We start from the raw sequence: 18,129 nt of genomic DNA on the forward strand, positions 1-18,129 counted from the left end.
TTCATCTGAAAATGTATATGAAAGTATAGCTCTTTACAATATAAATCAAATATTAAGTATTAAAAATATATAAATATATCATAATATTGTTTACACTTAAAATGGTTGTTTTTAATATTGTTAGTCAGAAAACCTAATGGGAGGAGTATCAGTGCAAAAATATGATGATTTGAGACGTCATATGCATGATCAGATTTAGGGTTTTTGAGGAGATAAATTCAGCTAATATCAGTCTTCTTCATCAATTCTATTCTCTGTTTAATTTTGAAGGAAGAACGCCGCAAATCCTCATGGAACAAAGTAGGGGGAGAGCGGAGATAGAGAGGGGGAGAAACACTTTGAATCCACACTTTTCTTCCGGGAATTAGAAGTTCAATGCTATATGCACATCTCTTTCTAAATCTTTCTCGCTTCAAGCAAACAACATAGGACAAACATTGTATTACATTATATTTTCTCTTGTTTAGAATATGGTGCATAACATTGTATAATCTGATAAAGCAATTGATCAAATAAAAGATTGACCCATTTGATAAAGTATTTGGACTGATAAATTGTACCACTTGGGTGCAAGTCAAGTTTCTTTACGGTATAAATTAGTCAAGAAACAATGCAGAAGATGAAAATTCTCTAATGTATCAAGCATAAAGGATTTCAACTCATCATCTCCAACAAGCTTTAAGTTTGACACCATGTTAATTAATTAACCAACCGATTCCAAAAATTTAAACTAATAAGAAATGGATCAATCACATGCTTAATATTTCTAGCTGCAACAATATTTATAAATTAGAAAATTGTTATGTGCTAATCGTGTGCCCAATTATTCTTTTGCATGATGTTATGGAATGAAATTTATCTTCGTGCATCTTGAAATTATTTGCCATAGTTATGAGATGCTGCATTTGAATCTCACCTTGTACATTTACACTTTTTTGATTTCGAACTAAATATCATGACTCTTACATGCAATTCTATCAATAATGCCTTTTTATATTTTTAATGTGCACAAATTTGATAAATATTGAGCGCAGATCTTCTATAGTATTGTGATGTACCATATGATGCGGTGCATCATGTATGTCATCCATCGCATGATAGATGGCTGCACGTGATCGCGCAAGCACATACGGTCTCACACACCATCCATGATACGATGGATAATACATGCAATATATCGCATCGTGCGGTGCACTACAGTACCCATAAATATTATCATCAGGGCCCGCTGAATAAAGAAGTGCCAACACGCTACGCAATTATATGTGGTGTCGCACATTTTGGAGCTTAATTAGCATTTCTCTTGGGTAGTTTCAAAGGATATTATGCTGAAAGCAATATGACAAGGATTGAGATGAGCACCTAACTTTGTTGAAGTAAAATTCAAGAATGTCAAGACAGACAATACCACCACCTTGCCCTACTCTTTATGTGGTTTTTCACAATATAAAATCTTGCAGCAAGACTGCCGTACTACAAAAAAATATCAAACCATTACCCTCAACCTCTAAGTTAGCTGGAAGTAATTTATATTGAAAAAGGCATAAGATGGTGCCAAATGCTACCTTGTAGAGAAATTGTATGTAGATCCCAAATACCCACGTTAACATCTTCTTGATCTTGGCTTGAGATTAATGCCACTAGGCATGATTCTGACCACAGGAAAATAGGTTAAAAAATTATTTAATTTTCGGAGTTCCAGATTCTTCATAATAGTTGTCTCGGAGAACAACTTGGCACCTTCATGGTTGTGCTGGTGGACCACATGATGCAATCTTGCGGTAAGTATGACAAAAGGCATTCACCGTTATAACTTCTTCCTTCTATCCTTCTGGTAGTGCGTCGAGCTCGGCCTAATTTTAGACCGAGTCAAAGTTTTAACTTGAGCCCAATCTAACCCATAGAAGTGTCAGACCAACCTTCTTATAATGTGGGTTGGGTCAAGCATACCATGTATTGTCCTAGCACAATATGCATCATCAACACACATGTCGAACTCCATGGCTTTTCAATTATATATAGAGGGATTGGTTCGTAATTGAAATCAGAATGGGAATAAAAATTGAAATAGCTTAAAATTGGGATTAGAATGGCCAAATCTTCTGAAGCGTTTGGTTCGTGACCGAAATTAAAATTGGAATGAAAAATTGAATCCATAGAGGAGAGTAGGGATTGAGTTCTATATAGATTGACCCATTCTCATTTCATCCTGAAATTAGAATCGGAATGGGACTCCTTTCAACCAAACGGTTGGAATGGAAGTCATCCATTTCGATTTCGATTTCAGACCCTCACTCTCTCCAACTAAACACTCCCATAGAAAGTATTTGATTGGGAGAGTTAAGAGTCTAGAATTGGAATAGAAATAGGTGATTCTAACTCTAACCGTTTGATCGGAAGAAATTCAATTTTTAGGCTAAATGAGAATGGTTCAATTTATTTAAAATTCAATCTCTATTTTTAATCGTAAAGATTCAAATTTGTATTTTGATTCTGTTATCAATCACGAATTAAATATTTTAAAAAATTTAATTATTTTAATTTATTTTAATTTTAATTTTAATTTTGATTTCAGTTGTGAAGCAGATATCTCCGTAGAGTAGAACATTGCAGGGAAAAAAAGAAACCAAATTGTAGAAAGAATCTTTAATGGGATGAAATAACTAGTATGGCCTTAAAAAAAAAAAAAAAAAAAAAAAAAGGAAAATCGTCGTGCCCAATGGGATCACAAAGACTTGCCCTACCCCACGAGCCGAGAAACGCTTCCACGGGATCAAATCAAATCAAATCACAACCGTACAAACAATGTACCTGACCTGTCCAACTTCAACGGTTCTGATCATCTTTCTTGGACGCCTGGCTTCAATGCAAACTTCACCGGCGGCGAGCTATATAAAATCTCTCACGTGAGCGAGGTGGTGACATCGAGTCCACTTCCTGCCAACGTCACCACCGCTCTCCTATTCGAGATCGGAGAAGAGAAAGAGGGTTTTGGCCCTCTGCGTTCTGGTTCTCGAGATCAGGAACCCTTCTCGGAACCCTAGCTCGTCGATCCCTCGCCGATCGATGGGCTTTTCCGGTCCCCACCGGCTCGATATCTTCGAGATCTACGCGAGATACTGCGGTGAGCGGCTGGACGCCTCTTTTTTTCTCGATTTATTCTCTTTTTCTTGCTATCATTTCTTTTGCGGGATTAGATTTGGTTTTGCTTTACTTTTCTTTCTTTTTTTTTTTTCCTTAATGTTCCCGGGATTTGAACGAGCCTGCGCTGTTTTGGATGGTTTTCTTGCGAATTTAGCTTCTTGATGTGGAAATTGGTGCCTTTATTGGGCCGGTGGAGGTGCGTTGAGGTTTTGGGTGTTTTTGGGGCTGTAGTTGATGTGCAGAGGTGGAAAGTTCATGTCTTGGAGATGTGGGTTGTATAGAGGAGGTTTGATGATTAAGGGGAGCAATACAGGATGCAGTTAAGTGTTTGAAGTGCTAACTTTTGTTCTTGAGAACTGGAAATGGAGCAGTGCGTGTTGATAGGTTGATGAAGGATTTTTGGGCGATTTGGTATAGGAACCACATTTATATTTTTAAGCCGCAATAATCCTGGTTGAGTTCTTCACGGAAAACAAATTGGTTTCTTGGAGGGTTTATTGACTTCTTTATGCTGTCAAATATAAAAGAATTTCATAGATTTTTAGTCAATTAAATAAATTCTATAGTTGGCCTGAATTTAAGTGGATTATTAAAATTTCCACTTTCAAGAACAACAGCTATCAGTAATTGAAGCCAGGAATGAGCAAGATTTATTTAATTAGTTTCTTCCTATTCTACGGTTGAACCTCTTACTATATATAACCTGTATATTGGATATGACCTTTGACCTTTTTCTATTTATTTTTTTATACTGGCAATATGCAATGTTGCCACCAAATTGTCGCTATTTTTTTTCAATATAAAGCAAAAGACAAGATTTGGAATCTTTCATTTTCCATGCTGAGCTTAGAAGACATTAGTTTATATGAAATAATTGCTTTTGCTATAATATTGTGAAGCATGCTTCCTTACTGTAAAACACATGTTTGAGAGCAGCAGTTATATATCTTGATTGGCAATGTTGGAGCCCAATTATAATTCATTTGTGCATGCATCCAAACGCCTTGTTTATTCTTTTATTATGTCATATCAATTTGACTTGATCACATGGATCCTACATTCCCATACAGTGTTGGAACACTAAAAAGTTTTGTTGAGGCATTTCTTTTCTTACTGAAATTTTTCTTGATTTTACTCATCTATAGGTATTGTATCAACAAATGACCATGCTACCTCAAAGGAATTGTTGGCTGTGCTTTCAAAATCATTGGAGTGTAGAGGGCGATCAGGGTATGTCCTTTTGTCGGGATATGTATAATCTTCAACATTTTAAAAATTGCCTAACTTATTTACATATTCATTTTTTACATCTACATTTCACAAGCTCTTAAAATGAGAAGACCAAGCCTTGGCAGTGTTTGAGCATGTTTTTATGTGTACACTATCAAGTGTACATGCCCATGCGCATAGTAGGTAGTCACTGTGACAAAGTTATTTATAACTTGAGTGGTCATTTTCGTCACACGATGCTCAACATAGGTCCAGCATGGGAACTTGAGCTATTCAATATAATGCCCTTTATGCTGTTCATCACTTGCTACCTCTGTTTGATCTTTCACAGAGGATCATGATGAATAATCAAGTGTAATAACCACATATTAATCAGTGCAAGTTTTCCTGTATACAGTCTAGTTAGTAGTGTTGATACAGGGTCTTATTGAAACCAAGCTGGTAGATGGATGATGATGCACCCCATAAGCATGTTTTGCTTTAGAATTATTATAGTTGTCTCTTCCTTCTACCCTCTCCGTATACTAATTTTTTGATGTCAGCATGCATGCATATGCAACCTTGTGCTTGGCATAGCTCAGATATTGCTGGGTCTGTTGTGGCACTGGCTCCTGCAGAAGCTTTTCCCCTTTTTTTTCACTATCTCATCATGATCTTTGGATTGCAGGGAGGCAATTTTTAATGACCTTTACAAGCTTATGTCATGCCTTGACTTGTCTGTGAGTGTTAATTTTTTATGTTATGTTTCTTACTATCAAGCTTGTAGTTAATTTGCTGGGTTTTAAGTTGCTGCTTACTCTTGCTGTGCCTATAAAAATTTCATTACTGGTTATTATCTTGCAGGTAGATTCTCGTAATTTCAATTGCTTCTATGATTTTGTCTTCTTCTTTTGCCGTGACAATGGGCAGAAGAACATCAGTAAGATTATTTCTTAGATCCTTTTTTTTAACTAAAAGAAAGATAACCAAGCTAATGTTCAGTTTATCTTCCTTTGTTATCTTAATTAGTTTTTATGTGCTTTCAAATATTTTTCAGCTGTACATAGGGCCATAACTGCCTGGAGATTAGTTTTGAATGGAAGGTTTCGATTGATTAACCAGTGGTGTAAGTTTGTTCAGGTATGAAAACTTTAAATGCTTGATTGAAGGCATGAGCACTCTTCAGCTGCTTTTCTTCAGTTAGTCCCTGAAAACAGCTGTAAAACTTACCCTGCTTTCTTTTAAATTTGTGCTATTATATATGTTCTTTTAACTTTTTGTGTCAATTGTCTACCTTTTTGTCATCAACACTTCCATATAAAATTTTCTACAAAAAATGCTGAAATCTGATTGAGTTTCTGCCATGTGGACAAGTGTGATGTTTTCAGCCCCGTTGATTTTTTAAGAACAATGTTGTCTGGATAAAATCAAACAGAAAACCTTTTATTAAAAAAAAGTATTTCCCATAACTAACTTCTGTTATCATCGGAGTTATATGCTATGTTAATGGAATATCTGAATTGACTTTGTAAGTTTTGGCATGAGTTTCTACCATCCGACCCACATATATTCTTATAGGAAATTTTAACTGAAATCGATTTTGGAAGATACTTTAAATGGAAGTACCTAGGGTCATTATCCAACATTTAATTATTGATTGAAGTGGATGTAGACCTGATGGATTATTTGAAAGAGTTTGAGAATTTCCCTTGTGAGATTATTTTGCATCATTGGTTCTGGAAAAAGCAAGCGCATGGAATTGCTGGACGCAAAGGTACTAGAGGGTCTTGTTTACAAAGGGATCTGCTAGATATCACTCTATTGATTTTTACACATGTTTGTAGAATCTTTATGGAAGTTGCAAAATATTGATCTATTGGAGTGGTTGTACGAACAGATTCCTCATTTTCTTTATATTTGTATGTTTATAATAGGCTTGCTCAATAGGATGGCTGGGCTTGGCCTAAGGTACTACATCATTTAGTTAGGCTCAGGTCTAGCCTGACTAAGCCTTTAGGCCTACTTCCTAGACTTGAGCCGGCTACTTATTGGGCTTTTGGGCTAAACCCTCGGGCCTTCTTTTTTTTTTTTTGGTCATTAGCTTGGGGGGAGAGGTTGCGGGAGATGGTGGCCATGTGGAGGGCGGAGGTGCTGAGCTTGATGATGGTGAGGGGGCAGACGGATTCGATGAGGTTGTAGAAGATAGGGTTGGTGGAGCCCCTGCAATGGGCGTGGCAGATCGGTGGATAAAGAAGCGGGAGGAGGTCGTGCAGTCATGGTGGCAGAGATGGAGGTGGCAGCGGCAACGATGGTGGCGATATGGAGATAAGTACCCAATATTATCCCCATCAAAGACCCAAGCCAAAAACTCCGACCATCCTTCTACTGTCGGCGGTCTCTTCTGTCAACAAAAATTTCCCAAATCATGTCCCCGTTCAAACCCAGCATTTGGATTTTCAGAGCCTTGGTGGTGGCGGCGGCTGAGATGGTGAAGGCAATTTTGAGTCCACGAACTCAGTGGCCCCGAGGAGCTCTCTTTCCTATTAAATTGGTGTCTCTACTTCTATTTTCTAATCAACGATGTTGAAGGGGGATTTGGAGCGCGAGTGTGGGGGGGTTGGGGAGGGGAGGGGGAGGGGAGGAGTTTGAGGAGCGGTGGAAGAGGGATTGCGAGAGATTGGGGAGATGGGAGGATGGGTGGTAGGTGGAGGGAGGCGAGTGAAGATGAGGCAAAGATAATGAGAATTGAGGAATATGATATTTTATATCATGTAATATATATATATTATACTATATTATATATTATATATTATATTATACATATATTGTATAAATATTGGGTTCAGGTTGGATCAACACAAATCCAAGTTCGGCCCATGTAATGGGTAGGCTCAAATTCCAGGCCTGGTTTGGCCCTCTAGGCTTAAAAACTAGGCCTAAGCTCATTCGAAATCATCTAGACTAGACAAGTTGTGTGGTATTTTACTAGCTCTAGTTTACGGTACTGATTCATCCGATTGGGAAGAAGAAATTTCTTTAATCCACTCACTCGAATTTATCAAAGGTTATGGAAAAATGGAAGAGATTGACGAAAGTAGGGTTTATATCCTTTGTTGCTTTCATTGATGATTCATAAATTGAGATACATAGCATCTATTTATAATAGTGAGGTCTATCCTTGCACAATTTAGGTCGGATTCCTACCTAGTTCAAGTAGGACTAGCTTTTCCAAATAGATATTACTTGTAGAAATAAAGCTGAAAAGTTAAAATCCTATAGGAGATAAATCTCGACTCTAACTTTGCTTACTATCGCTTTGCCTAATGCTTCTTGTATTGGGAGATATGTCCAGTCAAAGTCTTTTTCAAAAAAGAAATTTTTGGTTTGACCGATCCATTTCATGGTCCAAATGATAGAATTTGAGTCTAATCGCTAGCTGCATTGCATTTAGGGGGTGGTCGATGTTGTAAATCTTGAAAAATTATCCAATTTAGCAAGATTGTCTCACTAAGGTGTTATATGGCCAATTTGTGGTCTGTGAAAGTTTGCCACACAATTCGGCTTTCAATGTGGTGGATGTCACTCCTAAACCCTATCCAGTCTTACTTGTAGTGGCTAGAGTGGTCACATCAAGTCTGGTGATCCATTGACGTGAACCTCCTGGTTTAGGGCTTCATCAATTTAGGAGATTTAGCTCTTGTTAAATCAAAATTGAAGGGAGAGAAATTCCAATTCCCCCATCGTGTGGTTGAACCACTTAGCTTTGTTTGAAGATGATTTTTAGCTTTGATCTTCTTTGCTCTCTGATCCGAATGAACCACTTACCTTGCTTCTGCATCTAGACTTTGTAGTAGAGATGCTTTTGATCGTCGTTCCTTGTTGATGATGATGACATCAGCTTCTCCTCGATCTTGATCTTGGTCAATCAATCTGTGGAACCAAGAGGGAATATCTTGGTCTATCAAGAGTGGCATCCTCTTTTTCGTACCGTCATCACAAATTTGTTGTAGGCATTAACAAGTCGCCTATGAACAGTGGCAAGGTCTATGCATCCTTGTACTTAGGAAATGTTGACCATGAACTCCTTCATATCCTTTATAAGATGATACTTTCCCTTCCACCTATAGAAGACTGCGTCTCGATCCTATGTGTTTGAGCTCCCAAGGATGACTTGGCATATATCCAAAGGAACTACTTTATATGTCACCTCATCCATGTACCTTTCATAAGATTTGTTATTAGCTATTAGTCATTTGAAAATTAGTAATAGATTTTTAAAATTGAGTGTGAATTTTATAGTGATTTGCAGTGTTGAAGTGCTTCAGTTCTCTAGGCAGGAACATCTGAGTTATGCTCTAACTTTTGTAATAAAATCCTGATAGCTTTTGATAAAAAAGGAGAGATGCATATAGATATACGCACAGACAAACATATATATTGTTGGCCTGTTAATCTGTCATCTGCTTTGTTCTACGGAGCTTTCCTGTAATGGTTTCTTAATGCATTGATGATCTGTGACCTGAAAACAATTAATTTTGCAAAACATTTTTTTTATTTATTCATTTGTCTTTATTATTATTATTATTATTATTGAACTTAGGAACATCAGCGTCATAATATATCTGAGGATACTTGGCAACAACTTCTGGCCTTCAGCCGCTGTGTAAACGAAGATCTTGAAGGTTATGATCCGAAGGGTAATGATGAAGTGTTAAATTGTTAACTTGTTTCTTAATGTGATGTGATGTCAGAACATTCTAAAGCATGATTAAACTCCTTGTTTTTTTGCTAGGTGCTTGGCCTGTTCTCATTGATGACTTTGTTGAGCATATGTACAGGTTTGTCTTCGTTCTCCAATGAACTTTTTATGATGTGGTGAATGTCATATAGACATTTCCTTCTACAGCACCACCTTTAATGATTTTTATTTTTTAATTGCACTAGTTTGATTGTTAATGTTAATTATGTTATTCATCTGGAACTATTGCTACCTAGAATGGGACTTAAACAGAGTACTTTGCCTTATTTTTTTTCACATGACTTGAAAGATTATATATCGTTGAGAAAAATCTTACATCTGACACAGTATATCAACCCCTATCATGAGTAACTAAATTGTCTGAGAAAATCCGCAAAAGAGAAGTTATGTATTTACAGTGCAATTCTTTGGATTTTGAATTGCTGTGAATTTCAGCTGAAAAATCTTGACATTAAAGTGTGTTAAACTTATTGTTTCAAAGAAATGGAAATTATATACTTTGACTTGCTGCAGGCTTGGATTGTTTTATGCCAGAGCCCTTTTATGAGAATAGGTCCAATCTTTTGTACTCATAGAACTCTAAATTCCATCAAATGAAACATGGGACAAAGCAAATAGTTCATCTTGAAGTGGTTGTCCGTTGTTAGCACATCGACAAATTCAATCTATATTTGATACAGAATGAATTGCCATCAATCCAAGCTATTAGCTATGTATGCATCTGTTGCCTGTCTGCTGTGCTTTTGCCATCCAGTGGTCGTAATACAGTATTTAATGTGCATTTGAATGTGAGGCTATTATTATAAAAGGACCTTAAAATTGTAAAATGACCAAAATACCTTTATGTATGGCTGGTGTTTAAGGGTATTAAGATAATTGCATAGCTTGGTATGTATTCAGTGTTGTTTATAGAAATGTTAAGGGATCTGATATCGGAAGCCATTATATTAATTGTGTCCAAGAAATTAGGATCATGCTTATGTATTTCTTAGAGAATGAATTGGAGAATTTGGGTATGAGTCAATCTTCATTTGATTGTGTGTAAATATGGAGGTTAGATTTAAGCTCAGACTGGAATCTCTAGTGATATCTAAAACCATTTCTGATACTTACAGGACAACCATTGATGTTAGTATGATGACTCAGGCCTGAGCCTTCAGTCAATAAAATGCAAATACACTTCCAAGTTTTTGGGATATTTGCATGGTTAATACTTGATAGTTGTATGCATTGGGCAAGTATTGGAACCCATTTGACTTAACCTTGCCTACTTTAATTTAGCTGTAACCTAACACTGTTGGTAGCCTAACTGTGATGTCATCATGGTCAGAGTTCATATTGGAATCCATTTGATTGATCGTCTAAAGTTAATGACTAAGCCTCTAAATCAAGGTTAGTTCAGACATATCAACTTATTTGGAGTTTATATGATATTAGCTACTTAAGGTATGGTCAGAGTTCATTTATGAACTCATTTGACTGACCATCTTAGGGATCACAACTCAGATGAAGGGTTATTGCATCAGGTCCCAACCAGCTTGAATAAAGGATCAATATAGGTGAGATTTATGCCTGGGCTGCCAGGCTGAGATGAAAATTCTTACCTCAGTCCATCGGCTGCAATTATTTCGATAACTTGGCCTTGATTGAACTTAATCAAGTTTTGGTTTGGTCCGAAGTCAGCTTGCATGAATCTGGGTGTATATGATCTAGTCGGACCCAAAATGGATCAGCTTGAGCTCAGGACAAGGTCAGGTCTGAGCCATCTTTTAAAATGTTAACCTGGGGAAGCCAAGTGTCCTTTTTCTTAAAAATTATGACTGCCATCAGCCGCTTTCAAGCTTTAGCAGAAGCTCCTTAGTGCAGAAACCCATCATCATAGTTTTGGACAGGCTCCATAATGTGGTCTTTTCCAATTCTGAACCCATGATGGGGGTTGGTCTGTACCTCAGAATAGTTTTATGGGATAAAAGTTGTTAGATCCTGATAGAGCACATGTGATCCATGTAAGCATGGTTTTGATCTTGAAACTTGCTTGAGCATATCTTTGATGATTAAATATTCATCATGGTCTCGAGAGATTATGGGCTTCATTCTTGAAATCCTCATTTCCTTGGGTTGGAATGTTTTTATCATTTGAGAACAAGGTTCATAATCTTGGTACTGGATCTTGTACTGTTGCCATCCTGATATAGTGTCAATATGCTTGGTACGGTGGTTGGTTTGGCGTAATGAGACTAGATGCATTCCTTGTGCGGAGTCTTGGTTTGGTACCGATATGGTATGATATGCCTGGTATGGGATAGTATGCACCAGTAAGGCAAACTTTGCTTGAGGCCTTTTTATGTTGAGGTTGCGTGCAACCAGTGAAGATTCATGGAGAGCCTCATGGTGCTTTGATGCTCTTGGTAAAGAGCATGTTACTTGAGCACGATGTCACCCATTGAGGCAAGCCATGGTAAGCAGCATTATCATCTTCATCTAAGCAGATGCTTAGCAATAATCACGGTAAACACTTTAGTGGCCTCAAAGATATTGAGCAGAGGCTTGCTTGAAAGAAAACCTGCCATGCAAGCAAACTGGGGAAAATGATAAGGGTGGGGAACTCCACCTTAGTCTTGAAATCTTGGCTGCACTTCAGCCTTGAAGAAAAGGATATTGATTCTTTTTGATGGCAGGCTATGGTGTGGTGGCCATTGGGGAAGGGAGGGAGATCAATCCCTTCCTCAATGGAAGCCTCTCAATGTGGAAGAACAAAACATGAGCCTTTCAATGTTGGAAGGATCTCCAATAGCAGCCTCATAGCATTGGAAATAAGAGTTTCATAGCCTTTCAACATTGGATTAACGAGAGGAGTGAGAATCCTTAGATGGTTGCCCCTCTATGTGAGAGAAGGGATTAGCAATCTCTCCACTCTCAATGTTGGAAATACTTCTCTAGTGCAGCCTCTCAACACTTGAAAGATGTCCCTCATGTAGTCTCATAGCATTGGAAAGGAGAGTCGCAAAGGCAGCCTCTCAGTGTGGGGGAGAAGAAATCCCTGGATGATAGCATCTTCCTTTTTATAACTAGAAGGATTAGTGGGATATCTCTATTGAAGGTTTTATGTTTGAGTATTGAGAACTAATTGGTAAGGATGGCAACTGGCCCCATATCCATACCCAGTCCATACCCTTCTTGGGTCGGGTCGAATCGGATCAAGTAGAGATGCAGGTTGGATAGATAAGAAGGGTTGGGTCCGGTCGAATCGGATCGGGTACATGTAAACAATATAAACTCATGATAATTTAAAAGAGGGATATATATTAAACAAGGTTGGGTTCGGGGCGAGACATATTATTATCTATACCTGATCCAAACCGCTTCGGGTATTTTTTCTAGAACCCATACCTGCCTTGGGTTCTAATTGGATCGGGTAAAACCAGCTCTATTCGCGTCGGAACGAGTCGGGTTGGATACCCATTGGGTTGGCTAAAATTGCCATCCCTACCAATTGGGGGCAGATTATATGCATAGAGGAGCAGTGAGTTGCCTAGCTAGTGGATACCTATTATGCAGATATCTTGGTCTAGATTTCATGTGTAATCAATAGAATCTGAAGGCTCAAATTTAACTTCATACTCTCTTGCCTGTGTTGCGCCATATGGTATGAAATCTGGAGGTGTGAGAGATCGCAACTGGAATGGCCCGATGTGGTATTCCAATTGATTTTAATTCGTTACTGAGCCACTGTTGCAGCTTCTATGGAGTAGACTCTTGTCTGCATGTACAGATTTGAAGATCCTGCTATCACTTTCCTTCTGGGCTGTGGTCAGAAATAAGAGAAATGTTAATGAATGCCCCAGGAGCAATGTGTTTTATTTCTATTGGTTAATTAGCTGCAGTTAAATATGGCATTTTAGTTATCAACTGTCTTTTCATATTTGTCTTTTAAGATTTTCTAAAATATCTCTCTCAATCACCAATCCACCCATGCATTGCACTTATTCCTTCTGTCATCGTATGAGTGGTTCATATTTATTCTAGTGAAGCACAATAGAAACTATAAAGTTGTTAAATAGGAACTCTAATTGTGAGTAAATTATGTTAGGGAATACGGGTTTTTAGAAGACTAAGTTGTCCACCAATTAAATTTTTTTGACATGTCATTTAAAGTACTTAGGGCATTGCTTTTAACAGGTATCCTGGAGACATTTGTTAATGGGACCCCAGAAATAATAGAGGTGTTATGAGGTAGGAAACGCTGGTGGCTTTACTTGGTGCACAAATTTTCTGAGATCTATCATATTATCTTCGTGTGTCTTGATTACAATCTTGTTTTCCTTTTAAAGTCGTCCTTCATGGAAATGGGTAGGTTGATGGCAGCATCCAATCCTCTGGGCTTTAGATTGAGGGAAGGAATTCTGGCCGACTTGTTTTGATACTTCCATTCTATGTCCTAAGGCCAAGTTTAAATATCTATTTGTTTCCAAAAAACAAGGGATCTGATCTGGCCTCTTAATCCTTTTATTTTCCGCATTAGTCACTCCAACTTGACACCCTTTAGTTGCAATGGCTTTGACAGGTATGATAAATAATCTTCCCCATTGCTTGTAGACGTGATGATGTATACACACCCTTGTGTGAGACTCGTGCTAGGAACTTGAATCTTGACAAATAATGGTATTGTTGCATGCTGAACTTGTCAATCTTTGAAAATGGGACCTCGGATCCGAGACGTGATATTGATATATATGTGCCTGTGTGCATCTGTCTGATATGCGCTCGAAGTCACTGTGGACCTAACATCCAAAGAATTGATACCTCATGATCTTATGGTTGAATTTGTTGCACTCAGTTGATCCGATAATGCATGAACTAACATATCCAGTTAGTATGGGTCATGGGATCAGACCATTATCGAAGGTATCGTATCTACTCTAAATTAACACAAATAAAAACTAAATAATTATACACATCAGGTTGCAGTTAGGGGAGGTAGATATGTGAAAATCTCAACTCGCCATCCCCCAAACTAGAACACCCTTTCAGATGCACTAGGTATATTTAAGAAAATGTGGTTTTAATGCTAAAATGACTTGAAACACATGCAAATCTAAACAAATGAGAAAGGGAATGCAATAAAATGAAACAAAATCAGGAGAGAGAACCAACGTGAAGAAGTTTGAGGTCATTATATATCATCTAAGGTCTCTAGAAGTGATCTCCATTAGTCCATTCAGGATCAGCAAATTGACCTCTTCATGATATCACAAAGACAAAAGAGGATGGTGTATGGAGGCATTGATGATAGGTGGACTGGAAACAGGTGTTCATAGGTGGAGCCCGGATGGATCCCCTATTTATACTGAGTGCGGATCCCCTATTGTACACCACACTATGCGGTGCACAGCCGTGCATGCGCAGCGGGCTGTGCGATGCATGCCACATGCAGCTGCACGCAGCCATCCATCGTGTGATGGACAGTGCACGCGATGCACTGCACCGTGCGGTGCATCGCGTGCACAGCAAAGGATCCGTGCCCATTTAGACTTCAGTTCAAATGTGTTTAAAATAAGAGAGAAAAATAAACATTTGGGTGCATGAGAAAATAGTTGAAAGAAGAAAAAAAAAGTTATGCATAGATAGTTAAAATGGGCCTTTAATTTTTTTTTTTACGAATCTTCTTGAAAGATATATGCATGATTTGAAATTGATGCACAAAAATTGTGCATCGATTCAAACTTTTTTTTTATTTTCAAATTTTGGTTTAAACAAAATAAATTTCATTGACATGACACTTGTCAATTAAGACCAACGCAAATTCTTTTGCTTGAAAAGATTTTGAATTTGAAAATCCAGGAAAAAGGAAATATCTTAAACCAGGTGTCAATTTAAACTGATGCACAAAAGTTATGCACTGGTTTAACAGATTTCGAATTTTAAAACTTGGTTCCTTTAAAAGAAATTTTAAAAACTGATGGATTAAGTTTGCTTTAATATAAACTGGGGTGTAAATATGAACTTCTGAATTGATGCACTAGACATATGCATTTGTTTGGATAGAAGCATAAAAATTGTGCATCGACTTGAAGGGAAGGATTTTTCTCAGACAAAAATTATTTAATGGCTTAAACACAAACTAAAATCCAAAGTTATAAATATCATTCATATAGTCACCCAAATGCCTATGCAAAACATGCAAAAGTGGCTATTGACAATTTTATGTGCAAAGGTTTACAACATGTATTTCATGAAGGTTGCAAAATAGTGTGACATACAATTGCTTGATGAAAGGGCAGATGATTGTGCATCCAAGTGTTGGTTGTTAAAGTAGCAAGGTTCTAAGGATTTTAACAATGGAGATATCGGCAGTGCTGAAGGGTGCTTGATGCCAAGATGGACTGGATCTTGGTTTATCTCAGTCAAGATAAAATATTAGAAGAAATAGGAAAGAGCTGAGATTTCTGAGATCTAGGCTGATATTATAGGAACCACAATTTCTGAGATCTTGGTTGTAAGTAATTAAAATATCAATTTAAGATTTTAAAAGGCAGATTAGGAATTTATCGGTTGAGATTGTGATATGTTTTTGAGCAGTAGAGAATTTGAACCCTGGATCCCCTCCAAGGACAAGCCCTTAGGGTAGAGGTGCCAACCAAGAGAGCTAGGAGTTGTCATTGAGATTTGATATCACATAGGACATTATATCAAAATATATCTGTTTTAGTCAGCCAATATGATAAGGGCCGAGATACAGGTTTAATCATATAGTTGATTGCCTAGTACCAAGACAAACCAATTTATCGGCTGAGATGTCCATGAAGGTGAAACGCTTGCAATGTTCTTGGAAAAATTAGGATTACTGTTGGAATATTGGCACATAATAGCTTTACATTGATGACTAAGCTTATGTTGTACCTTTTGAATCCTGTGGTCAAGATACTCAAAGAGAGAGAGTGGGAGAATATAAGCAATCATATGTTGAGATGATCTAGTCAAGGTCAAACAAGTACTTTTTGGGATGCAGGAGTTTTGAACAATCTAGCTGGAGAAACTGTAAGCATAGAAAGTTTAAGATTCCATCAGGTTGTTCCAAAAAAAAAAAAAAGTCATGTTGAAAAGAGAGTCAGTCAGAACTCATCTCACTAGTTTTTTGATAATAATTGTCTAGTTTTCTTGAAAATATATATTTTTCCATAATAACCATAAATCTATCTTAGAAACTGGTGGAGATGGAAGATTATCTTTTATATGGTTATTCATCTCCTGGAGAATATATGATTCTCTTTCTCTATCTCTATCCCTGCTTTAGCTGCTGCATTCTAGTTCTTGGTGTTGGCCTTCTATAGTTTTCTCTAGCATTTACATATATGGCTGTTCTCAAGCGGTGAGATAACTACCGTGTCATGGATTTTGAACTGTATTGTTGGTTTTTAGTCTTCAAGTTTCTTTGTGCAATCTTTTGGGAATGTTGCGAGTGCCTGCATGCCTGCTTAACTGGAAGTTTCTTTCCTGCCAGCCATGTTTACATGGTGTTCTTTTCCAAATGCAGAACTAGCCGCTCCAAGAGTTGCAGCACTCAGGATTATATTTCTGGCTGTGCTGACATGGAAGCACAACCTAGCATATCTAACACTTTCAGTGGTAATATTTTTATATTTCTCTGGAACTCCAATAGTTCAAATGCAAAACTCAAATCTGGTCCCCTATTTGAGCTGTTTTTCACTGTCGTTGATTGCGTTGCAGGATTGAATCTGCTCCCTGGATCGAAGAGGAAGTCTCCTACAGATGCTGGTGAGCACTGTGAGGAAGAATCAAGGCCTTTAGGGAACACGAGCTCAGATCATGTGATGGAATCCAAGCGAGTGAAGCAGACTTTCTTTGCCAGACCTTGGGAGTCTGACTTAGCTATGAGTACAATTGATGGCACGGTAGATTACCATGCTGAAATGAATAAACATAGTTCGCTTGGTTGTCTTCAAACCTCAGCATGTGCTGTGGAGGATAGCTTATCCAAAGGTTTTGAAGGATACCTTTCCATCGGGTGCTGTTTTCAGTTTGATCAGAAAAGCAGGGTTTGATACGCATGAATATACCTCAAACCTCAGCACGAGCTGTAGAGGATAGTTTATCCCAAGGTTTTGAAGGATACCTTTCTGGAGGGTGCCGTTTCCAGTTTGATCAGAAAAGCAGGGTTTCATACACGAATATTCCTCCAGGTTACAAGCTGCAGAAAAGTTTGGTTCTAGCTCATGCTTTAATTATTTATGAATTTCTGTGGTCTTCCCTATTGCTACAGTTTATTCTTATGGCATATATTTTCATGATTTGTTCACGTAATGTATTTAAGCTTGGCAATTTTTTCTCAATGTTTGAACTTGATGTATCAATAAGTAAAAGAGGATGAAATCTACATTTTTCATGAGTTTGTTTTCTCGATTGAGTGTGTGAATGCTTGTTGAAGTATTTCTGCACGATGTTCTCCTACTGATTGTGGCACTTTTTTGAAGCCTTTGTTATATTCTGGCTTACCGTAACTCGTTTGGTAAATTATTCTTAAAAAGTGGTCAGTGGCATACACGGGACTGTATAATAGAAACCGTTATGTACATGCGTCTTGTTTATGTAACTGGGTTTCTGATGGGGCATTAGTAGCCAGTCAATGTGGTTCTGTGGTGTTTCGAGGGTCAGTTTATCGTGTGCACGACTCATTCTGCTGAAATTTTATGGACTAAAATCGAAGAGAGCCTTCTTAGACGCCAAGAAGGCTTTCTTTGATTGTTCTTAGATGCCGAGAAGGTTCCTGGCAAGAGTATATTACTCGGGAAGATGATGCGGTAGTTCGGTTGCTTTCAATCAGCTGCCTTTTTTTTTTTTTTTTTTGGGGGGGGGGGGGGGGGGGGGGTGTGGGGAGAAGAGAATCTCCAATTCGGCTGCCTTGGAGACTTTTGGAGCACAGGTGTAAGGGTGAAAATGAAGCATCTTCCTGATTATGCCCGTGGTTCATTCCCTTTCGCATTTCTTAACAGTCTTCT

General features: G+C 37.9%; 1 protein-coding gene across 2 annotated transcripts; it reads left to right on the forward strand.

Annotated features, from left to right (window-relative positions):
• Positions 1–2,901: 2,901 nt before the first annotated feature.
• On the forward strand, positions 2,902–17,516 carry LOC105048803 (defective in cullin neddylation protein AAR3). 2 transcript variants are annotated; one of them, XM_010928255.4, is made up of 9 exons: positions 2,902–3,124; positions 4,290–4,374; positions 5,042–5,093; positions 5,218–5,293; positions 5,411–5,493; positions 8,954–9,050; positions 9,146–9,191; positions 16,647–16,738; positions 16,841–17,516. In XM_010928255.4, the coding sequence occupies exons 1-9, from the start codon at positions 3,067–3,069 to the stop codon at positions 17,173–17,175; spliced, it is 924 nt and encodes a 307-aa protein (XP_010926557.1). In that variant the 5' UTR covers positions 2,902–3,066; the 3' UTR covers positions 17,176–17,516. The 2 variants fall into 2 exon arrangements, with proteins under 2 accessions (XP_010926557.1, XP_010926558.1); XM_010928256.4 differs by having other exon boundaries at positions 16,647–16,735.
• The last annotated feature ends 613 nt before the right edge of the window (positions 17,517–18,129 follow it).

Source organism: Elaeis guineensis, chromosome 7, assembly GCF_000442705.2.
Source record: "Elaeis guineensis isolate ETL-2024a chromosome 7, EG11, whole genome shotgun sequence".
Classification (NCBI taxonomy): Eukaryota; Viridiplantae; Streptophyta; class Magnoliopsida; order Arecales; family Arecaceae; genus Elaeis; species Elaeis guineensis.